Genomic DNA, 25,469 nt, shown 5'->3' with positions numbered 1-25,469 from the left:
TAAATAAAAAACAGAACATGAAAATGCAGATGACGTAAACATTGGTGGTGTTATTGACAGTGAGGAGGAGAGTCTTAGTCTACAGAATGATATTGAACACCTGGAAAGTTGGGCTAAGCAATGACAGATGGAAATTAAAATTAAGTATGAAGTGATGCATTTTGGGGGTCAAATATAGGTGGGACATACAGGTATACTATGAATGGTGGGGCCCTGAGAATTATTGAGGAACAAGAGTCTTTAGTGTACATGTCCAAAGGTTTTGGACAGTAGCAACTCGGATAGATGGTGTGGTGAAGAACATATTTAGGCCTCATTAGCCAGGGCATAGAATATAAAAGTAGGAATGTTTGGTACAACTTTAAACAATATTGGTTTGGGCACAGCTGGAATATGGTGCACAGTTCTGGTCACTGTGTTCGAGGAAGGATGTGATTGTGCAGGAGAGAATGCTGTTGAGATTCACCAGGATGTTGTTTTCGATGGAATATTTCAGTCACAATGAGACCCTGGATAGGCTGGGTTTGCTTTCCTTTGCTTTGCTTGGAGCAGAGGAAGTTGGGTGTGTCCAGATACAGTTGTACCAAATTATGAGAACATTGGAATAAATAGGGTAAATGCAGAGACTCTTGTGCCCAGAGTAGTGGAATTAAGAACCAGAGAACATAGGTTTATGATGAGAGGAGGGTTGGAATCTGAATGCAGTGCCTCAAGTGGGAATGGCAGCAGAGACTCTCACAAAATTCAAGAGGCATCTGGATCATCATTTGAATCACCAAGGCATGTGAGACTAAAGACCAAGCATTGGCAAGTGGAATTAGTGCAGTGAATTAGAACTAGATCCTAGATGGTCAGCATGGACATGGTGGGTCAAATGGCCTATTTCTGTACTCTGTGAACCAGTTCCCCTAAGTGGATTCCAAAGTGGACACATTCTTGAACTTAGTGCCAACTTGTTCAAGAAATATGAAAGCTGCACTTCATTTAAAATATAATAGAAATCTCTGATTTTTCACTCACTCACTCTGGCTTCCTCCCCAGGCCCCAAATGCTGCTGCTGGTTGAAATTCCAAATGCTGAAAGGGATAGGTTTTTGCAGCTTTTGTCATTAAAGGATATGGAGGAAAGGCAGGTATATGTGTGGTGGTACGGAGCAGACATGATCTAATTGAACGATGAGATGGGCTTGATCTGTCATCACTTGTTCCTGTGTTGTCTGTGCAGGAACTCTTTAAAAGCTGCTACATTGCTAGTTCCATGGAAGTTTGAAAAGCGGGACACCGATCAATTAGTGCGTGTCACACCTTTTGGAGCAGCAGTGGAATTGAGCAGTGGAATATCAATTTTTAACAGAAAGAGATTCAGGAAAAACAATTACATTGAAATGCAAACATCACGTGCCATACTCTGGACTGGTAAAAATTGTTTTTAAATTTGAAAAGGAAAAAAGCGCACCGTGATTTTAAGATTTTATATGTAGCAATGCAGATTGTTGACCTGTAACATGACAGGACCTCACATCTGTCAACAAGCTATAATGAACTGCTGATGACTAATTATGACAAACTTGCAATTCAGCATGAGCTGTCAGAACAATTTGTTTTTTTTAGCATAGTGATTTGGCAGGAAAATTTAAGAAACTGCTTGGTATTATTTCAATGGAAGAAATTAACCTGAAGACTGATATGAGCTTTTGGTCTAAATTTGTACCTGTGGCAAGCAGAAGATGGTGTCCAATAAGCTGTCATTTAAAATATCTGAGATGGAATGCTATCTAAAATAGTTAGTCTTTCCTCATTGCTGTTTTTTCCCATTGGGATTTTGTAGTTCCCTCGCCAAAGTCACAGCAAGTGATTTGGAGAACTGCTGCAGAAATTCAGAGCTTTTGACATTTCTAGAAACATAGAAAGAGACATCGAAAAATAGGTGCAGGGGGAGGCCATTCAGCCCTTCGAGCCAGCACCACCATTCACTGTGATCATGGCTGATCGTCCACAATCAATAACCCGTGCCTCCCTTCTCCCCATATCCCTTGATTTCCCCTAGCCCCTAGAGCTCTATTTAACTCTCTCTTAAATCCATCCAGTGATTTGGCTTCCACTGCCCTATGTGGCAGAGAATTCCACAAATTCACAACTCTCTGGGTGAAAAAGTTTCTTCTCACCTCAGTTTTAAATGGCCTCCCCTTTATTCTAAGACTATGGCCCCTGGTTCTGGACTCGCCCAACATTGGGAACATTTTACCTGTATCTAGCTTGTCCAGTCCTTTTATAATTTTATATGTTTCTATAAGATCCCCTCTCATCCTTCTAAACTCCAGTGAATACATGCCTCGTCTTTTCAATCTTTCCTCATATGACAGTCCTCATATGACAGTCATATGACAGTCCCGCCATCCCAGGGATCAATCTCGTGAACCTACGCTGCACTGCCTCAATTACAAGGATGTCCTTCCTCAAATGAGGAGACCAAAACTGTACACAATCTAATTGAACATATCTATGTTCAATTAGACTTATTAATTGCGGGGTTGCCTCTGGTTGCTTGGCTTTTGTTGACTGTACTGAGTGAATCTTAAAGAGCTGAGTACAAGAAGTTGCAGGAAGACAACAGAAAATTAGATTATAGATAGAAGCAGCAAATATCCACTATGATTTACACTGTGGATGAGCTGTAGTTGTGTAGGGCAAGTGGGCTATATATCTATTTGGATGACCATATTTATCAATGTATCAATAATCTTAGCTGGTTTGCTGAATCAATTGAACTGAATCCAAAGTCAAAGTTCAGTTGTTGAGTTACATGGGTACACACAGACAATTCCAACAGTGCTTTGCACACAAACCATTTCCAATAGCTTCACTTGGGAATTCTGACACGGCTATTAGATTTTCATTAGCACATGCAGATGCACGCTGTGATTCAATAGTACATCTGAATACATGTGAAAGGAAAGTCTTACCAAAGAAATTGGGTTCCAGTAACTCTGGGAATCATAATTTTCCACGTGCACGGTCACTGCTGGCTGAGCTCTTCCCATTGAGTAGAATTGCTATTCTTCACGACACACAACAAGATCCATAAAACAAATGTTCCCTTTCCTCAGCTGATTAACAAAATTGAACACTTCTATAAAGGAAACTGAGGATGTGGACGGGAATCCCTGAAGAATGATAACTTCCTTCTATTAATATCCGCTTGTAATATACTCGGGATAAAAAACATTTGAGGAGAAGTTTTTGGAACATAACTGCGGGGTCATCAATAAATGCAAGCTGGAGCACCCAAGCTTAAAACTCCTCAAGCGCTTTACCTGAAGGCAGTGCTGGTTAACAAGCCATGTGGCTGGAAACTGCGGAGGAGTCTTTAACTCACATCAAGCTGAAGGAAAAACAGCTGTCGCAACAACCAAACAGGACAAATTGTGGGAGGTGAGTTGTAAGAAAGAAAGGCAGGCTGCACAAAGTTAGTATATTTAATCATGATTGCACGTCACTGCTTTAAAGTGAGGCTTTGGAAAATGAAGCCATTTAATTTTAGCAGAAAATGCAAACTTTAATCTGTATGCCAGCTGCACATCAGTGATATTTATAGTCTTTCCAATTTAACTGGAACTTAAACAATCACTGTTAACATTAATACACACGTTAACACAAAAGCAAACATTAAACAATCTAATAAAAATAATTGAAAGTACACATTGTGCAATCAATTATAAAAATATTAATGCAAAGACTAAAGGTCATATTTCATGATTTATATCTTTTACTTTCACCATGCTCCAGGTTTCAGCACAAAATTATTTCAAACAGAATCTGGATGAAGTAGTTGATATTGATTTTAAACTTGAAAATGTACTTGATTGCAAGCAAAGATCACCTGCACTTCTGAATGGATATTGTACTTTCTTACCTGTGATAATGTGCCACAGGTACCAAGGGGTCAGGATGGGGTGGAGAGGGAGGCGGAGGTAGTAAAGGTGGCCAACTGGCATCTGGTCAGAAAAGTGGTGGGGTATCTTTGAATAGGATATGTCCTTGGGTTCATCAGATAAGCACCTGATGTAGACATCAGGTAGCACAGTGGCGCAGCATTAAAGTTGCTGCCTTACAACGCCAGAGACCCAGGTTCGATCCTGGCTACAGTGCTTGTCTGTACGGAGTTTGTACCTTTTCCCCGTGATCTGTGTGGATTTCCTCCAAGAACTTTGGTTTCCTCCCACACTCCAAAGACGTACAGGTTTGTAGGTTAATTGGCTTGGTATAAAATATTAAATTGGTACCTAGTGTACGATAGTGTTAATGTGCAGGGATTGCTGGTTGGTGTGGACAGTGGGCCGAAGGGCCTGTTTCCATGCAGTATCTCTAAACACTGAACTAAAATCAGGTCAGGTTAGTGATCAGAGAGATGGCTGGTGTGATGGCAGAGTTCAGGCATCCATCTGAGTCCTTAGTTGACGGGTAGGGGGAGTCCAGTGAGTGGGAGTTATGAAGATGTGAGCGGCTGATTTGAGACATGAGGTGTAAAAGATTATTATGCAATGCACCTTCATGAGGTTGCAATCCAGTACTGAGCGACAGTGCATTCAGAAAGTATTCAGACCCCTTCGCTTTTTCAACATTTTGTTACGCTACAGCCTTATTTTAAAATGGATTATATTCATTTTTTTAATCATCAATCTGCACACATAATACCCCATAATAAAAAAGCAAAAACAGGTTTAGAAATTTTTGCAACATAATTAAAAAGAAATAACTGAAATATTGCATTTACATAAGTATTCAGACCCTTTGCTATGACACTCAAAATTGAGCGTTCTGGACCTCAGACTGGGGCGGAGATTCACCTTCCAACAGGACAATGACCCTTAGCACACAGCTAAGACAACGCAGGAGTGGCTTCGTGACAAGTCTATGAATGTCCTTGAGTGGCCCAGCCAGAGCCAGGTCTTGAACCCGATCGAACATCTCTGGAGGGACCTGAAAATAGCTGTGCATCGACCCTCCCCATCCAACCTGGCAGAGCTTGAGAGGACTTGCAGAGAAGAATGGGAGAATTTACACAAATACAGGTGTGCCAAGCTTGCAGCATCATACCCAAGAAGACTTGAGGCTGTAATCATCGCCAAAGGCACCTCAACAAAGTACTGAGTAAAGGGCCTGAATACTTACGTAAATGTGATATTTGTTATTTATTTTTAATTACTTGGCAAAAATTTCTAAACACCTGTTTGTGCTTTTCTTATTATTGAGTATTGTGTGCAGATTGATGATAAAAAAAAAAGAATTTAATCCATTTTAAAATAAGGCTGTAACGTAACAAATTGTGGAAAAAGTGAAGGGGTCTGAATACTTTCTGAATGCACTGTACAATTCCCTAGTTAGCCCAAGGATAGTTTCTCCAGGGACACTGTGTTCATTTTTCCCAGAGTTAATTTAGTTGACGTAGAAATTGGGCCACATATGTAAACATCATGCATCTAGCGGAGTATGGAGATTTAGGAGCTGTACATTCAAGACTGACATTGATGGATCGTTAGATATAAAGGGCATCAAGCAATAGGGGTAAGGAATCTTGGATTTCAATGATCTTATTGAAAGATGGAAAAGGCCTGAGTGTCCAAATGGCCCACTCCTGCTTCTAGGTCTTTGGTTCTCATGACTTACATTGGGAAATGTGTGACCATATTTCCAGAGTGATGGAAATGGTTGCTATTGCACTTTACTCTGTGGTAAGCTCAGGTTTACTGAAATAAATAAGAACATGCAATGTTATTTGTTGGCAAAAATGTAATTGAAAAAAAATATCACACATGCTGACTGTTTATGTTTTTGCTGTAATAACATAATTGTTCACATTAAGTTAGATGTTGCTCTGCTTCTCTAAGAAGGATCAGCTTAGCTACATTAGCTTCTGTATTGTATTCACTGGAGTTTAGAAGGATGAGAGGGGATCTCATAGAAACATATCAAATTATAAAAGGACTGGACAAGCTAGATGTAGGAAAAATGTTCCCAATGTTGGGCGAGTCCAGAACCAGGGGCCACAGTCTTAGAATAAAGTGGAGGCCATTTAAAACTGAGGTGAGAAAAACTTTTTCACCCAGAGAGTTGTGAATCTGTGGAATTCTCTGCCACAGAGGGCAGTGGAAACCAAATCACTGGATAGATTTAAGAGAGAGTTAGATAGAGCTCATGGGGCTAGTGGAATCAAGGGATATGGGGAGAAGGTAGGCACGGGGTATTGATTGTGGACGATCAGCCATGATCACAATGAATTGGTGGTGCTGGCTCAAAGGGCCGAATGGCCTATTTTCTATGTTCTATGTGGGTATCTCATGTCTGGAAAGGATTTCAATACTGCAAGGTTGTTAACTCTTTAAGGTTTATTGTATCGAGGTGGTGACGATAATTCTCTGATGCCTGTTCTAGATATCGTATATCACACAGCACTACATTTTTGTGCGGCATGCAATCCAATTTCTACTTTTTAAAGAAGTAAATTAAATTTGTAAACTTAATGCGCAGATCGCATTGTTTCATTCTTGCTCCTGCATGTATATATCTGATGCACTGATGAATGGAGGTTCCCACAAATGCAGCGTACTGACCAATGATGTGCTACACATGCCTACATACCACAACTGTAGTTTTCAGCTGTCCATGTGTGGCCCACACTGCACGGGCTGCTCATGTACTACAGAACAGGTTTTTCACAGGACCTGTGATGCCTGCTTGACTTGAGGGAGATGGCTTTGAGCAGATTCCCACCCGCCACTGGTCCTAACTTGGGTCGCTCCCCTCGATGAAATCTATCCCTCTTTGGCACAGATATCACCAGATCTTCATCGAGGGAACTTCCCTTGGGGTTGGCTTCCACCTTTGACTTTCGATGTTGAAATCTGGTTTTACTTTACCCATCAGCTTCATTCCTTAGTCAAGAACATCCATTGTTCTTATGACTGCTGACTCTTAGTAGTTATAATGTGATAGGCTAATTGTGTAGCCAGTTTAAAAAATGTTACATAAGGGGATAAATAGTTGGAACATACTCTTCATGCAGCACATAACAGGCTCGTCAGCCCTTCAAGCCTGTACTGACTTTCACAAATCCTTTACCAACTCTACTTTACTTCCCCCACATTCCCATCAATACCCCCCCCCCCCCATCCAGATTCTACCATTCACTTACACATCGGAGGCAAGTGGCCAATTAACTTACCAGCATGTCCTTGAGATGTGGAAATAAATCAAGCCTACCCTGAGGAAACCTAAATAGTCAAAGGGATAACATACAAACACCACATAAACACACTGGCACTCAAGACTGAACCTGCTTCACAGGAGCATGAGGCAGTAGCTTAATTAGTTGCACCCCTGTGCCACCTTCAATAACTGTGACGTGATGTGGAAGATGGGCTGGTCACTGGGCATTAGGCTGTGTAGATTATCTGAAGCTGAGTAAAGAAATAGGCAACCAGTAAATGGTGGATAGTAATTCTAAAATGACATATTTGATTTAACTTAAACTACGTTGAGATGAATGTGAACCATATGTGTGTGATGAACTGATTCTAAACCTCAAGTAAAGAGACTAAGAATTCTTTGTGGTCTGCACACTGTAAAACATTATTGGACTCGTAGCAAAAGGAAATGTGGATTTCTACTGCAAAATATTGATTTTGGCAAATGAACAATGTTCTTAATTCTGTCAGGAAGATTTAAGGCATGCTCAGGTGTGACCTAAACTAGAGCTTGTCCAATAACTAAACACGTCATCTGAATTTAAAATGTTTATGCAAAAATCAGTGGCAAAAGAAACTTTGAGCAGTCTATTTTGCATGGAAATGTGTGGTTACTCTTCACTTCATAGAACTGTGTTTTATGTGAATTTAATGAGCAGCTCTCAACAGTTCCCTGGTTTTTGTACGGTTCTGCTTTCGTAACAGAATTTACAGTACTCTATTAGGCAGCACTAATTTCATACCCGAGTTCAAATGTCAAGTAATAGAACAATGCATTAATCTAGTAAAGCACACATATTTGCAGAAGAAATGTGTAGGAAGGAACTGCAGATGCTGGTTTAAACCAAAGATATAGATGGTGATGTCGAGAGATATGGTACAAATGAAAGAAAGATATGCAAAAAAAGTCATGATGATAAAGGAAATAGGCCATTGTTAGCTGTTTGCTAGGTGGAACAGCATCTCATATTTCGCTTGGGCAGCTTACAACCCAGTGGTATGACTATTGATTTCTCCAGCTTCAAATAACCCCTGCATTCCCTCTCCTTCAATCCCCCACCCAAGTCACACCAGCTTCTCGTTCTCACCTAGCAAACAATTAGCAATGGCTTGTTTCCTTTATCATTGTGACGTTTTTGCATATCTTTCATTCATTTGTTCTATCTCTCTACATCACCGTCTATATCTCTTGTTTCCCTTTCCCCCGACTCTAGTCGCAAGAAGGGTTTCGACCCGAAATGTCACCCAGAGTGCTGCCTGTGTCTATCTTCGGTCATATTTGCAGAAGTTCTCATTTGAAGTATTTTCATGCAGCAGTTGTATACAGCGTGTGGGTAGATTCTGGCGAATGAGCTAGCCTGCACTGTTTCATTGAGGTTGTATATATGGAACTATTTTGCATTACCGTGGAAGTAACGCGACAAGAGAGAGAGAGAACAGCAAAAAGGCAACAATGGAAAAGAAGCTTTGTACTTTGGGAGGGAACCTGTGGAATGGTGGGGCAGGGAGAAGGAAAGGGCAATTGCTGAGATGTGTAAAGAACTAAAAACTCACTGTAGAATGAGAGATATCTGGCATCACAATAGTACAAAGAAATGATTTATATGGGATGAGTGTTGATGGTGGATTTATGGTTGGTGCAGACTTGATAGACAAAAGGGAATGTTTCCCTGCTGGATCAGTCTTCGTCTCATTGGCTTATACCATCGAGCAGTTTAAGTTTAAATAGCCAAATTTGTGTGTCCAAAAGAATTTTAGTTTTTACATCAACTTGATTCCAGACTAATAAAAACAAGAAAATTATTTTGTTTTAAGACTTCTGTTTTCCACAATCCCTCAGTTATGTAAATGCACTCATTCTCAACATCTTCATTGAGTAAAAATGTGCAAAAATTACTGAAAAATGTGAGGTGTTACATTTTGGGAAGTCTAGCATGGGCAGCACCTACACCGTGAATGGTAGGGCTCTGGGTAGTGTTGTAGAGCGGAGGGATCTAGGACTGCAGGTGCATAGTTCCCTGAAGGTGGTGTCGCAGGTAGATTGAGTGGGCAAAAAGGCTTTTGGCACATTGGCCTTCGTCAGCCAGAGTAATGAGTATAGAAGTTGGGAAGTCATGTTACAGTTGTATAAGACGTTGGTGAGGCCATATTTAGAGTATTGTGTTCAGTTTTGGCCACGGTGTTATAGGAAAGATGTTGTCAAGTTGGAAAGGGTACAGAGAAGATTTATGAGGATGTTGCCAGGACTAGAGAGTCTGAGCTATCGGCAGAGGTTGAGTAGGCTGGGACTCTATTCCTTGGAGCCCAGGAGGATGAGGGATGTTCTTATAGAGGTGTTGTAGATCATGAGAGGAATAGTTCTGGTAGAAGCACAGAGTCTCTTGCCCAGAGTAGGTGAATCGAGGACTAGAGGACATAGGTTTATGGTGAAGTGGGAAATATTTAATAGGAATCTGAGGGGTGACTTTTTCACACAGAGGGTGGTGGATGTATGGAACAAGCTGCCAGAGAAGGATGTTGAGGCAAGGACTATTCCAACATTTAAGAAGCAGTTAGACAGGTACATGGATAGGACAGGTTTGGAGGGATATGGACCAAATGCTGGCAGGTGGGACTGTTGTAGCTGGGACATGTTGGCAAGTTGGGCCAAAGGGCCTGTTTCCACACTGTATCACTCGATGCCTATGACTCTATGAATGCATTCTATAAATTTAGGGTCAAGACCTTGACCTCCTTCCTGGTCCCCCCTGCTGAAAATCATGAATGCTTTAAGCCAGATTTAAAAGGCATAACTGTATTCAAAATAGGAACATTCCCAGATGACTGGGGACTGGAAAACATAACTTGAAAATGATCTGGTTTGATGCTGACCTCTGGTGCTGTCTGTGTGATGTCTGTACATTCTCCCTGTGACTATGTGGGTTTCCTCTGTGTGTTTCAGCTTTCTTCCACATTCAGAGACTTGCCAGTAGTTTAATTGGTTGCAATGAATGATTCCTTCATGTAGGTAAGAGGCAAGAAAGGATCAATGGGGAGTTGATGGTTATGTTGGAGAGAAAGTTCAAGGATATGGGGAAGTAGAAGGGTGAATGAGACTGGTTGGATTGCTCTTATCTGGCATGGACAAGACTGGATGAATGACCTCCTGTGTTGTACGATATAAATATCCTATCACAGGTGGTGTCCACAAGAAGAATAGATGCACTGTCCGGACATGAGTGTTGGGTTCTATTTCAGAAGCTTTTTGCAACTGTTCTGGAATTCTGCCTTATCTGAGTTCAATGGGTTTATTCCTTCATTGTTTAAAATATATATAAACAAAGACATACTTGTGCAATGGTTAATTTATTCAAATACCAGCCAAAGCTCTCAACCATTGATTACAATCATGAGTTTGAATCCCATCATGGCCACTGGGGAAATTCAAATTCCTATAATTAAATAAATCTGGAATTAAAATTGAAGCTGGTTCCAAATGGTGAAATGACTAGATTATCTGAAAAAAAAACCATTGGCTTTACTTATCCCCTTCAGGTAAGGAAGTCTGACCTCTGGCCTATATGTGACTGCAGACATACAAAAGTTCAAAGTGATTGACTCAACTATTTTCTGAATTTGGGAATAATGAGAGATGTATAATAAATGCTGCCATTGGTAGTGACATGCACAAATATATTCAATGCTTGAATAATTTGATTTCTTAAACAGTGTCTCTCCTTCTTCTAGGGGGAGCATGGTAACCCGGGCTTTCCAGGAAGAGATGGACGCCCTGGGCCACTGGTAGGATCACTCTTTCCCAACTTCTGAATCCTGCATTTGTTTATTCACCTCCCTTCCTTTTCCTCTGGGTGGGAGAGATCACTGGCATGATGCTCTTCCACTGATTCTCTTCATGCCTTAACTAATAAAGTGCAAGTCAACAAGCTAGTAATTTGATAATTGGAGTGGAATGTGAAGAATTGCCATCAAGTATGATCAGGTAAACATAAGGTCAGGTCGGGAGACATACTGATGATTGAAAAATGTCAGATTTCTTTCCAAATCCTCAGCAAGTGAGGCAGCCCATGCTATCATATTATATCTGGCTCAACTACTTCATCTGGCAGCTCATTCCATATACCCACCATGCTCTGTGAAATTTGCCCCTTGGGTTACTATTAATTGCTTCCCCTCTCACTTTAAGCCTATTCTCTCCAGTTCTTGATTCACCTACCCTGAGAAAAATACTTTGTGCATTCACTCTATGATTTTATGCACTTCTATAAGATCACCCTTTAGTCTCCTGCTCTCCAAGGAATAAAGTCCTAGTCTGCCCAATCTCTTCCTGTAGCTCAGGCCCTTGAGTCCTGGCAAAATGCAGATAAATCTTCTCTGCACACTTTCCAGCTCAATGGCACCTTTCTTGTAGCAGGCTGATCAAAACAGAACACAATACTCCAAAGGCAGCCTCACAACATCTTGAACAACTACAACATAACATCCCAACTTCTCTTCTCAATCCTCTGACTGATGAAGGCCAAAATGCAAAAAAACTTTCTTCACCACCATATCTAGCTGTGACTCCACGTATATAGTAGTCTATGAAAGCAGGTCAAAAGATAGATATCCCACAGTGAATGACTCTCACTCTGACATCCTATAGCTCTCCCATGATCAGCAAGACAGAGTTTAGGAATGTGATGAATACACTTCATTTCCCTGGCTGAGTGTGACTCCAGCATTCCAGAAGAAGCTTATCACCATCTACGGCATTTCACCCCACATGATCACCTTATGGATTTATGCCATCTACAAAATCAGATGGCATAGATCCATAAGGTTTTGATCCATAATCAAAATCCAGAACAAGGGGTCACAGTTTAAGGATAAGGGGGAAGTCTTTTAGGACCGAGATGAGAAAGTTTTTTTTCACACAGAGAGTGGTGAATCTGTGGAATTCTCTGCCACAGAAGGTAGTTGAGGCCAGTTCATTGGCTATATTTAAGGGGAGTTAGATGTGGACCTTGTGGCTAAAGGGATCAGGGGGTATGGAGAGAAGGCAGGTACGGGATACTGAGTTGGATGATCAGCCATGATCATATTGAATGGCGGTGCAGGCTCAAAGGGCCGAATGGCCTACTCCTTCACCTATTTTCTATGTTTCTATGTTTCTAAAATGCATCTCAATTACTAGCCTGGGCTATTCTGTTGAACTTCCCAACCCCATTTGCTTGACATGGACTTAAGATGCAAAGCAAAGTACCTGCGTTTCCCCTAAATTCAACACCATCCTGACTTAGAAACGTCACTGGGTTCTCATCACCGTTGGGTCTAAATCTTGAAATTCCCTGCCAAACAGAACTATGGGAGTATCTTAATCAAAAGGATGGCAGTAGTTCAAGGAAGTGCTTCACCTTCACCTTTTCCAGGGCAGTTAGAGCTGAGAATAAATACTGACCTGCCTGTGAAGCTGAAATACTGAAAAACACAAAAAAAACTAAATACTCTTCAGAAGGGTCGCTGGATAACAATCAACAGCAAAACACATTGAGCTTTCATTTCTGATTTATGTATGATAACCACATTTGAAAAATGGTTTCAATTTGCCTGTTTGGCAAAAGATCTAGATATAAGATCAAGAAGCCAACAATTTTAAATGTTAACACAGACAACAATCTATTTCATAAATGTTTCACATGGAGTTGAAATGTGTTTGTAGTTGCATTATTGTTCAAGGTTGGTTTTCCTCTAAATTTAAAAAAAAGTTATTTTGTTACATGGGAATGTACATTTAACGTGTTTGTTTTTCCAGGATTTAAGTGGTTTAATCCCAGACCATTAAATTAAATCATTGGTCTTATCACTTCATTTCTCCAGCTGGACTGATATAATTTCTAATTGATTTATTTAAATAAAAGTGTATTTCAAATACTTAACCTCTGGTCCATTCACTTAATCATGATGTTTTGATATAATCATATTTGATCATCAGTTTAGATGGTATTAAACCTTTACCGTTACAATGCAGCAAATTTTAACCAGTTAAATCTAGAGTCCGGTCGGATGTGGAAATATTAAAATCACAAACTTGACTATTTCTGCTGTCTTCCATTTTTCATGGTCGTGAGACAAGTGGTGGGCAACCAACTGGTTCCCAGGAAGATTGTCAAATTAAATGTTTTAATAAGGTGGTTTACTGGGTTTAACTGTGAGGTTTTCCTGTACTTGGGGAACCTGTAAGCTAAATGGAGGTGAAGACACATTCATTAAACCAGGAAGGTTTTTATAAATTGGTTGTTCCAAATAAAAATCTTCTTCAATTTGTTCTGTTCCACCGCAAACACAGGGGAAATCACTTGCAAAAGTCTTCCTGTCATATCCCAAGTTAATTAATTATTCTAATGTCAGACATTGGCTGAATGTTCCCTCCGTACCTTAGGGTCAACCTAAACAGACAGTCTCACAGTTCTTGATGTAATTGAACATGATGGATGCAACAGAGATTTATGATGATGCTCAGAATCGATTCAGCCTTCATCAGTTAGGGGTGGCATGGTGGCACAGCGGTGGAGTTTCTGTCTTATAGCATCAGAGACCCGGGTTCGATCCAGACTATGGGTTCTGTCCAGGACTACGGGATCTCTGGAGCTTGTACATTCTCCCTGTGACGTGCGTGGGTTTTCTCCGGGATCTCTGATTTCCTCCCACATTCCAAAGATGTACAGGTTCGTATGTTAATTGGCTTGGTATAATTGTAAATTGTGTAGGATCGTGGGGATTGCTGGTCAGTGTGGACTCGGTGGGCCGAAGTCCCTGCTTCTGCACATATGGCTAAACTAAACTTGGTTTTAGAGGTCAATTTAAAATTAATCAAGGGATGTGGGCATGATACTGACAAAGGGAATTTATTGTAAAACACTGAATTTTGTTAACATTTCTAAAACATTTGTGGATTGGGGAAATGGATTCGGGGAGCAGGGTGACACATCTAGTGGGGCTGCTGCCTTGTGGCTCCAACAACTCGCATTCAGTACTGACCTCTGGTGCTGCCTGTGTGGTGTTTGCATGTTCTCTCTGTGGATGTATAGGTTTCTCCTCGGTGCACTGATTTCCTCGCATAGTTGTAGAGGCTGGTAGGTTAATTGGCCAATGTAAATGATCCCAAATGCGTAGCTGAGTAGAATCTGGGGAAAGAATAAAATTGGGGCTCAGTGTAAATGAATGCTTGATTGGTTGGTGTGGGCTCGGTGAGTTGAAGGACCTGTGCTGTGTGGATCTATGATGAAACGCTCTCTCTGACATATCGGCTGCTGCTTGTAATGCAGGAGTGGATCCTCCAGTACTTTTCAAAACCTTTACCCCTTCCCCATTTCAAATGACACAACTCCCATAAAATCTCTGGACACTTAACTTTCTCATCTACTCCACCTCCAACTTTCTCCATGCTTCCACACCTAGAGCAGGGCAAGTGGGCTCAGAGGTTTAATGCAGATAAGTGTGAGGTGTTGCATTATAGGAAGTCAAACCAGGGCGGGGACTTACAGTGAATGGCAGGGCTCTGGGGAGCATTGTAGAGCAGAGGGACCCAGAAGTGCAGTTCCTTGAGAGAAGGCTTTTGGCACACTGGCCTTCATCAGTCTGGGTATTGTGTATAGAGGTTGGGATGTTATGTTACAGTTAGACAAGATGCTGGTGAGGCCACATTATGCTTGCTATAGGAAAGATGTTACGCTGGAAAGCGTGCAGAGAAGATTTATGGGACTCGAGAGCCTGAGCTATAGCAAGAGATTGGGCGGGCTAGGACTATTTTCCTCGGAGTGCAGTAGGATGAGGTCTTTAGAGTGTATAAGATAATGAGGGGATAGATAGAGTAGATGCAGTCTTTTGCCCAGAGGAGGGGAATCAAGAACCAGAGGACATAGGTTTAAGATGAGAGGGGAAAGATTTAATAGGAATCCGAGAGGCAACCTTTTCACATAGGTGGGTATATGAAATGAGCTGCCAGAGAAGATAGCTGAGGCAGATACTATAACAATATCTAAAAACATTTGGATGGATACATGGACAGGAAAGGTTTAGAGCAGGGTTTCCCAACCTTTTTCGTCCTGTTTACCCCTGGCAACTTTTCGAAAATAAATTTACCCCCACCCTGTTTTGTTCATAAGACAAAGGGGAAATTTTAAAATACTGTTTTTAACATTATTATTTTAAGTTCAAATAACAATAATGGTAGGCAAAATTTATCCCCTGGGGGTAAATTTACCCCAGGTTGGGAACCCTTGGTTTAGAGGAATATGGGCCAAACGCAGGCAGTTGGGACTAGTCTTAAAGGGCAGCTTTGTTGGCTGTGAAAGATGGGCTGAAGGGCCTGTTTCCATGCTGTATGACCTTATGACTCTAATTAGTCCACCATGACCATGCCAACTAGGGTGCCAATTTAGATTATCCCATCTGCCTGCACATGGTCCATAAACCCCTATAACCAACCTGTTCATGTTTGTCCGTATGCTTCTTAGCCATTGCTATTATATCTTCTTCTACCATCTCCGCTGCCAGAGCAAGTTTTTGCCTTTCATAATTATATATAGTCATAGATTCATACCTTATGGAAACAGGTCTTTCAGTACAACTTTCCCATGCTTACCAAGATGCCCCATTGGGCCCATATTCTTCTAACTCTTTCCTATCCATGTACCTGTCCAAATGACTTTTAAATATATTTCCTTCAGGTTGTTCCTCCACTGCAGAGAAAGGTACAGAGAAAACTATCCAAGTTTATCCATCGTCTCTCCCTTAAGCTAACGCACTCCTATCCTGGCAACATCCTGGTCTTCTGGAGGCTCTTCTGGACCCTCTCCAAAGCCTCAACATCATTCCTGTAGTGTGGTGCACACTGCACATAATATTCCAAATGTGACCTAATCAAAGTTTTATTCAAGTGCCACATAACTTACTAGTCCTTAAAGGAATCAAGGGATATGGGGAAAAAGCAGGAATGGGGTTCTGATTTTGGATGATCATCCATGATCATATTATATGGTCGCGTTGGCTCGAAGGACCGAATGGCCTACTCCTGCACCTATCTTCTATGTTTCTACGTTTCTATGACATTTATACTCAGTGTGTCGACCGATGAAAGCAAACATGCCATATATCTTGTTCATTCATGTTGCCACTATGGACTTTCAGCTTCTGTACATCAATGCTCCTAATTGTCCTGCCATTTACTGTATATTTTCCTCTTACATTTCACTTCCCCAAATCTATGTCTTTACACTTGTCCATATTAAACTCCATCTGTTATTTTTCCGCCAACATTTCCAATAGATTTATATCCTAATATGAATTACAAACAACAGATTTTACAACACTGATCCTTGGGAACATCAGTGGTCATAAACCCCAGAAACCACTACCCTTTGTCTTCTATGACCAAGAAGGGTCTCGACCCGAAACGTCACCCATTCCTTCTCTCCAGAAATGCTGCCTGTCCAGCTGAGTTACTCCAGCTTTTTTGTGAAGAACCATGTCAAATGCTTTACTAAAGTCCATGTAGATAACATCCACTGCCCTACCCTTATTAATCATCTTCATCACTTTCTCAAAAAAACGGAATCAAATTTGTAAGACAAGACATTCCCTGCTTAAAGCCATGCTGACAATCCGTATTAACTTCATGCTTTTCCAAATGAGAGTATATTCTGTCTCTAAGAATAATTCCAATAATTTCCCTCACTGACTCACTGCCTATAATTGCTGGTTTGTTTCTGTTGCTCTTCTTTAAAAGGGAACAACATTGGCTATTCTCCTGTCTTCACCTAGCTTGCAAATCTTCATCTAACCGAAGCGAAGCCTACCAAACAGGTTGACTTGGAGGATATAGAAATTTATCAAGAAAACTTCCCACTTTGTGGACATATGCCCCTGAACAAAAGCCTCTAACAATGATTTCAACTTATCCATGCTGGGAAGCAAATTCATTATAACTGATGACTTTGCATTACTAGATTAACTCTCTTTTTGCATTTAGAGCTGCTTTGCATCAATGTGAATGTTATGATGAATAATGAATGACCAGTAACCAATGAATGACCAGTAACCAAGCACTTGAATTACCAACACCATAAAAGGCTATGGGGCCAAGTGTTGATAAATGGCATTAGTATAAATGAGATTGACACACTGCTGGAGAAACTCAGTGGGTCAGGCAGCATCTCTGGAGTACTTGGTCATGTTCATGGTGGAATAAAGGGTTTGTTTCCGTGCTATTATCTGATATTGTATGATGGTAAGCCATGTTATCCATATTAGTTTGAAACATACTGAAATTGGCATTTATCCATTATATCTGTGGTGCCATGACAAGCGTATTATGTGGGACTGAACAAGTTAGCACAGCTGGTGATATACATAATGTCCTCCAGGTTTACAATTTGTATTCTTCAGATGAGCAAAGGATTCCAATGTGATGGGTAAACTCAAGTAGAGGGAATTAATAATAATTCTCACTCCAACTTCTATCAATATTCCCTCCTCTGCTTGAGCTGGACTGTTGACTAAGGACATTCGGCATATGTCTGATAGCTTTTATCAATTTCTACAGATGCAATATACAAAGCATCCTATCAGAATGCGTTGGTGCTTGGAATGGCAATTGCTCTGCCCAAAACCATGAGAAATTGCAGAGTTGTGGAACTTTCCATTCCCACCCGCCTCCATTGATTCCATCTACTCTTCACACTGCAATGGGTCAGCAACCAGCATAATCAAGGATCACTCACACCCTGGACATTCCCTCTTCACCTCTTTCCTGTCAGGCAGAAGATAGAAAGGCTACCAGATTAGAAAACAGTTTCTTCCCTGCTGTTGTACAACTTAATGACTTCTCATAAGCTAAGGATTTCCCAATCGACTTTGTTACACCCAAACCACTTTATCTTGAAATCTGCACTTTCTCGGTAGCTGTAACACTATATTCTGTACACTATTTTCTTTTCTTTTTGCATTACCTATTATATGCGTGCATGCAAATGATTTTACTTGTGTACGGTATGATTAGGCTGAAGAGCACGCAAAACAAACATTTTCACTATCTCATTGCACATGACAATTAATAAACTAATACCAATTCCAATATCAGTACTGATTCATTAGGATTGAGCAAACCCTACATTCGGATGAACTCCATGTTGTTTGCTGTTCCTTCTGAAGGGGAAGCTCTGCATGTTGTCTTGCAAAATGTCACAGTCCGTGATGAATATGTGTAAATTACCTGTTCAAATTTCCAAGGGTAGGTTGATAAATAACTGATAACTGCCCTGTTACCTTCACTTAGCTCATAGCCCTGGTAAAAGGGAGTGGAAAATCACAATTCTCAACAAATTCATCTGGTCTGGGTTTTTTTATGGCAGACATAACATTTAATTTCCTCCAAAATAAAAACAAGCAGCTGGGTCTTTATTAAACGGCAAAAAATTGCCCAAAGGCTCTGCATTTAATCAATCCAAATAGCGAGCCCAGAAAATTAATGTGAGTAAATACTGTATCTGTTGCAAATTTGATTTCCTTTAAGTCGATGAAACTAGGAGAGCGTTTCTACAACTATGTACCTTTTACAAGCAAGGCTGAACACGAGGATTACCATTCCACAAAATGGTTCCTTGTGTACATGTTTCTCTACTTCCATAACTGCCTCTGATGGCAGACTTTAAAAAGAAAATACTTTGATTTATATGACCTTTTCACATCCTCAGGGTTTCCTTAAGTGCTTGTAGTCAATTAATGTGGTCATTGTTGTAGTGAAAAATTAATATTAAATAAGAGATTATGGCGAGTCCGAAACTTGTTGGTTGTAGAAGAAGTTTATTGCAGCCGCAATATTCGAATACAGAGTTAAACAACAAGGTAAAGGACAACCATTACAAACTTACTGTCTTCCTTGAAGACTTCGCCGAACTGACTAAATCGGGCGCCAAACGCGCACATGACATTGCTGGCCAATCAGCGATGTCGCTCCCTGGACCAATCCCCATGGTCGCGTTCCCACGTGACCTCGCTGGCCAATCCGAGGGTTCGACGACCTGGACCATTCTCTATGGTCGCTACATGACCCCCCCCAGAACCCGAGGTGCGGAACCTAGCAGGGAGCCGGATTTCGCGACCATAACGAGTACGGAGAGGGACAGCCTGAACCACAGGAGCCGGGGGTTCCGGACTTGGCGGAACAGCCGGAACGGGAGGTCCTGGAGGAACTACCGGAACGGGGGGTCCTGGAGGAGCTGCCGGAACGGGGGGTCCTGGAGGAGCTGCCGGAACGGGGGGTCCTGGAGGAACTGTCGGAACGGGGGGTCCTGGACTGAGCGGAACTAACGGAGGTCGGCCTCTCCTAGGGGTTTGACCGACCAGGACTGGTTGATCCGGATCCAAATGGGCAGGTTTTAGCCGGGACACCGAGACGAGCTCACTCTTGCCGCCCATGTCTAAGGTGAAGGTAGCCGTTCCCTTACGCAAAACCCGGAACGGCCCTTGATAGACCCTCTGCAACGGGGCGCGATGGGAATCTTTTCGCAGAAAAACGAACTCACAGTCCTTCAGGGAAGGCGGTTCATGTACCATGGGACACCCATGACGTGAAGTCGGAACTGGAGCCAGGGAGCCCACCCGTTCCCGGAGAGACGCTAACACTGATGGGACTGTAGGCAGCTGGTCTGAAGGGTCCGGAAACAGATCTCCGGGTACTCGAAGTGTCGAGCCATATACTAGCTCTGCGGACGACGCACCGAGATCTAGCTTGGGAGCAGTCCGGATGCCCAACAGAACCCAAGGGAGCTGGTCTACCCAGTCCGGGCCTTCAAGCCTTGCACTGAGGGACGCCTTAAGTTGGCGGTGGAACCTTTCTACGAGTCCATTTGCCTGGGGATGATATGCAGTCGTGGGTTGTAACTTGGACCCGTACAGTTCTGCAAGCGCGGCCCAGAGGGACGAAGTGAACTGTGGCCCTCTGTCAGTGGTAATAACTGCCGGGACCCCGAAACGAGCTACCCAATGAAGGGCCAAAGTCCTAGCACAAGACGCTGACGAAATATCAAACAATGGGAAAGCCTCTGGCCACCGGGTGAACCGATCCACCACCGTGAGGAGGTGGGTGTAGCCCCGGGAGGAAGGCAAGGGCCCGACCAAATCCACGTGGATGTGGAAAAAACGAACAGCCGGGACCTCGAAATCCTGTACGGGGGGCTGGACGTGGCGCTGGACTTTAGCGGTCTGACAGGGCACGCAGGAACGTGCCCACCCCGCCACCTGTTTCCGTAGGCCATGCCAGACAAACCTCGCTGCTACCAAGGCAGAGGTGGAGCGGATGGACGGGTGCGACAGCCCATGAATGGCATCGAAAACCCGGCGCCGAAGGGAGGGCGGTACTACCGGCCTGGGACGGGGAAGAGAAACATCGCACCAGACTTTTGTGCCCGCCGACCCACAAGCTACCTGGGCCAACTTCAATCCCGAAGTGGTGGACCGGTAAGCCGAAACGGTATCCGCCAGAAGCTGTGCCTCCGCAAGCTCCTGGGGATCCACTTCGCAGTCCACCGCCGAAATAGGGGAACAAGCAGGTCTAGACAGGGCGTCAGCAACGGCATTAAGCTTACCCGCGACATGACGGACATCGGTGGTAAATTCGGAGATAGCAGTCAGGTGCCGCTGCTGGCGGGCCGACCATGGGTCAGACAATTTCAAAAAAGCAAATGTTAATGGTTTGTGGTCCGTAAAGGCCACAAATGGGCGGCCCTCGAGGAAGTACCTGAAATGACGAACAGCTAAATAGAGAGCCAGAAGCTCTCGGTCAAATGCGCTATACTTCAGCTCGGCCGAATTTAGTTGCCGGCTGAAAAACGCTAAAGGCTGCCAACGGCCACCGACCTGCTGCTCCAGAACCCCGCCCACCGCCACGTCAGAGGCGTCAACCATCAGGGCCGTGGGGGCGGAGGGGCTCGGATGGACCAACATGGTGGCGTCTGCCAAGGCTGCCTTAGCTGCTGTAAAAGCCGACTCAGCGGTCGGGGACCACAACAACTCTACCGGATTCCCTGCAAGGCATTGGAAGAGTGGGCGCATGACTCGCGCAGCTGCCGGAACGAATCTATGGTAGAAATTAACCATGCCTACGAACTCCTGTAGCCCTTTTACTGTGGTGGGCCTAGGAAATGCCCGGATAGCCTCCACCTTTTCGGGCAAAGGGGAGGCGCCGGCAGGGGTAATTCTGTGCCCTAGAAAATCAAGAGCAGGAAGGCCGAATTGACATTTGGAGGGTTGGATTATGAGCCCGTGGTCTTGGAGCCGCTGGAACACGGTCCGCAAATGGGCCTGGTGTTCCTGCACGGAGGGGCTGGCTACCAGGATGTCGTCTAAATAAATAAACAAAAACGGTAAACCCCGTCCCACGCGGTCCATCAGTCGCTGGAAAGCCTGTGCCACGTTCTTTAAACCGAAAGGCATACGCAACCATTCAAACAACCCGAACGGAGTAATTGTTGCAGTTTTCTGTATGTCCTCCGGTCGCACCGGAATCTGATGGTATCCTCGCACCAAATCGATTTTGGAAAACACCACCGCTCCTTCCAGCCCAGATGAAAAATCCTGTAGGTGCGGTATGGGGTAGCGATCAGCCGTGGTGACAGCATTGAGACGCCGATAATCGCCACATGGTCTCCACCCCCCAGATGCTTTGGAGACCATGTGTAACGGCGAGGCCCACGGGCTGTCAGACTGACGGACAATTCCCATTTCCTCCATTTTCCTGAACTCCGCCCTTGCCACCACCAGTTTGTCTGGCGGTAGTCTCCTGGCCCGAGCGAAAACGGGAGGGCCTTCGGTGCGGATGTGATGGACCACACCGTGCTTAGCCGAAGGCGTGTCAAAACGTTGGACGAGCAGCTCCGGAAACTCTGCCAGAATCGCAGCATACGAGTCGGGGGTTGCAACGACGGCCTGGACAGTAGGGCTGGGCGAGGAGGCGATTGTCGGAGCGACGTGCTCATCTTCGGCGGAGGGTCGGAGGTCGTTACCGCGGACATCAGGAACCAGTGAAAAAGCCCAGAGAAAATCTGCGCCCAGGATCGCTTGTTTGACGTCGGCTATGATGAATGGCCATTCGTACGTGCGGAGGCCTAACACAAGGGACATCTTCCGTGTACCGAAAGTGCGAATTGGGCTACCATTAACCGCGATGAGGGTGGGACCTGTCTTACCCGATCTGGTTTCGAGGTCGGTCGGCGGCACTATGCTGACGATGGCTCCCGTGTCTACCAAAAATTCTGTGTCCGTGAATCGATCATGGACATAGAGGCGCCGGTTCTGGCCAATCGTAACTGCCCCTATGTACGATCGGCCGAGGCATTTCCCGCGAAGGTATAAGGCAAACGGCAGTTGCGGGATTCGTTACCCCATCGTAGGTGATAATAGCACCAGCCGCACTTGTGCGGATCTTTTTGGCGGGCTTTCGGAGAATTGGCGGGAGACGTGTCGCCATCTTGCCGTCGCTGTGGCGTGGTCACTGATGTCGAGACTTTGTTGATCGAACAACTCGCCTTGTTTTTTGCCGCTATGAGCGCGTCCGCTTTCGCTGCATATGCTTCGGGGTCCTTAAAAGAACAATCCGTGAGCAGCAGTCGGACATCCTCGGGGAGTTTCTCGCGGAATGCCTGTTCGAACATAGGGCAATCCGTATGCTCACCGGCTAGCATCATCATTTCGGCCATGAGGACGGAAGGCAGTTGGTCTCCAAGATCTGGTAGGTGCAGAAGTTTTGCCGCACCACCATGCTTATTAAACCCGAAGGTTCGCAGTAATACTTTCTTCATGGCCTCGTACTTGTTTTCCGCAGGTGGATCCACGATGAACCGCATCACGCGATTGGTTGTGTCCGGCGATAGAGCGCTGACGAGGTAGTAGTACTTCGTGGATTCGTCCGACACCTTCTTTATATGAAATTGAGCCTCGGTGTGGATAAACCAAGCTTGCGGTGCGTGCGTCAAAAACAACGGAAGATGAACGCTTCCGGCGCTTGACTCCGGTGTGCCCGGCTCGGTCATCGTCAACGAGGCGTCGGGTTCCTGCTCAGTCGGTGATCGTCCAGATCACGTCGGGGTCACCAATATGGCGAGTCCGAAACTTGTTGGTTGTAGAAGAAGTTTATTGCAGCCGCAATATTCGAATACAGAGTTAAACAACAAGGTAAAGGACAACCATTACAAACTTACTGTCTTCCTTGAAGACTTCGCCGAACTGACTAAATCGGGCGCCAAACGCGCACATGACATCGCTGGCCAATCAGCGATGTCGCTCCCTGGACCAATCCCCATGGTCGCGTTCCCACGTGACCTCGCTGGCCAATCCGAGGGTTCGACGACCTGGACCATTCTCTATGGTCGCTACAAGATGGAGATAAAATAATTCTTCCATTGGATTTGTAGCATTTCCTTGGAGGGGTAGTGGAGCAAGGTGTAGTTTCTTGAAGATTCATCTCCAACAGGTTCAGTGACCTCAGTACTCAACAAGGGAATCAGACATGCAAGGCTTTGGATTGGGAACACAATATGTTCTAATGCTGCATCCAAAGTGCTATTCGCTGAGTGGTGGTTGACACCATTATCATCTGCAGTAAAAGCAATTATAATTTTTGGGTGAATATTGGTTTTAAAGTACTGATTTCCTGCTGCATCCATTCCTGCTATTAACTGTCCCTTGAAGTTTATTTGCACTGGAGTACAACATTGAACAATTAGTTGAACAATTTCAAAACTGAAGTGTCATTTTGGTAAGGATGAATAGGCTGAGGAATTTGTTCACATTGCATTATGTATTTTGGTGCTTTGTGATTGAAAATGCACTGATATTTCTCTCTTGTAAGTTATAGAGTAATCAAGTTTCTATGCTGTATGACTCAATGGCTTAGGACTGAATAAAATCTCACGTGGACCATTTCTGAGTCATTTCACCTCTCTTTGGTAGCTTGACTGAGTGCTTCCCACTGTGAGTCATGCTTGTACATCTATTGTACTTTTGACATGATTTCACCACTGCAGCTTAGTTTATTTTCCATGCCACGTTCCTTTGAAATATTGTTGGGGTAATTAGATGAGTTTGCCCGGGGATCATTGTCAGATTCTCCTGGAAACAGTTTTTCACAATTATTTGGACAACCATTTTCATCTTTAACGTTTCAAGCACCCGTTCCCCAGCACGTATGTCACAATAGACAATAGACAATAGACAATAGGTGCAGGAGTAGGCCATTCAGCCCTTCGAGCCAGCACCGCCATTCAATGCGATCATGGCTGATCACTCTCAATCAGTACCCCGTTCCTGCCTTCTCCCCATACCCCCTCACTCCGCTATCCTTAAGAGCTCTATCCAGCTCTCTCTTGAAAGCATCCAACGAACTGGCCTCCACTGCCTTCTGAGGCAGAGAATTCCACACCTTCACCACTCTCTGACTGAAAAAGTTCTTCCTCATCTCCGTTCTAAATGGCCTACCCCTTATTCTTAAACTGTGGCCCCTTGTTCTGGAATCCCCCAACATTGGGAACATGTTTCCTGCCTCTAATGTGTCCAATCCCCTAATTATCTTATATGTTTCAATAAGATCCCCCCTCATCCTTCTAAATTCAAGTCAAGTCAAGTCAAGTCAAGTCAATTTTATTTGTCACATACACATACTCGATGTGCAGTGAAATGAAAGTGGCAATGCCTGCGGGTTGTGCACAAAAAGAATTACAGTTACAGCATATAAATAAAGTTAATAAGTTACTAAACATAGCACAAAAAGTGTCGACAAAAATGTAGTCTCTGGGGTTATCAAAGTTGACAGTCCTGATGGCCTGTGGGAAGAAGCTCCGTCTCATCCTCTCCGTTTTCACAGCGTGACAGCGGAGGCGTTTGCCTGATCGTAGCATCTGGAACAGTCCGTTACTGGGGTGGCAGGGGTCCCTCATGATCTTGCTTGCTCTGGATCTGCACCTCCTGATGTATAGGTCCTGCAGGGGGACGAGTGTAGTTCCCATGGTGCGTTCTGCCGAACGCACTACTCTCTGCAGGGCCATCCTGTCCTGGGCAGAGCTGTTCCCAAACCAGACTGTAATGTTGCCGGACAGGATGCTCTCTACAGCCCCAGAGTAGAAGCAATGAAGGATCCTCAGCGACACTCTGAATTTCCTCAGTTGTCTAAGGTGGTAAAGGCGCTGCTTAGCCT

At 43.8% G+C, this 25,469-nt stretch overlaps 1 protein-coding gene across 1 annotated transcript in view; it reads left to right on the top strand.

Moving 5' to 3' along the window:
- LOC144593016 (uncharacterized) overlaps window positions 1-25,469 on the top strand; it is a 157,335-nt gene that overhangs the window by 89,987 nt on the left and 41,879 nt on the right. The window contains 1 exon segment of the mRNA XM_078398430.1: window positions 10,970-11,023. Coding sequence (XP_078254556.1) covers window positions 10,970-11,023 — 54 coding nt within the window.

Source organism: Rhinoraja longicauda, chromosome 4 (assembly GCF_053455715.1).
Source record: "Rhinoraja longicauda isolate Sanriku21f chromosome 4, sRhiLon1.1, whole genome shotgun sequence".
In the NCBI taxonomy this organism is placed as follows: domain Eukaryota; kingdom Metazoa; phylum Chordata; class Chondrichthyes; order Rajiformes; family Arhynchobatidae; genus Rhinoraja; species Rhinoraja longicauda.
The sequence above is the reverse complement of the archived record's forward strand: the minus strand, read 5'-3'. Positions and strand labels throughout refer to the sequence as shown.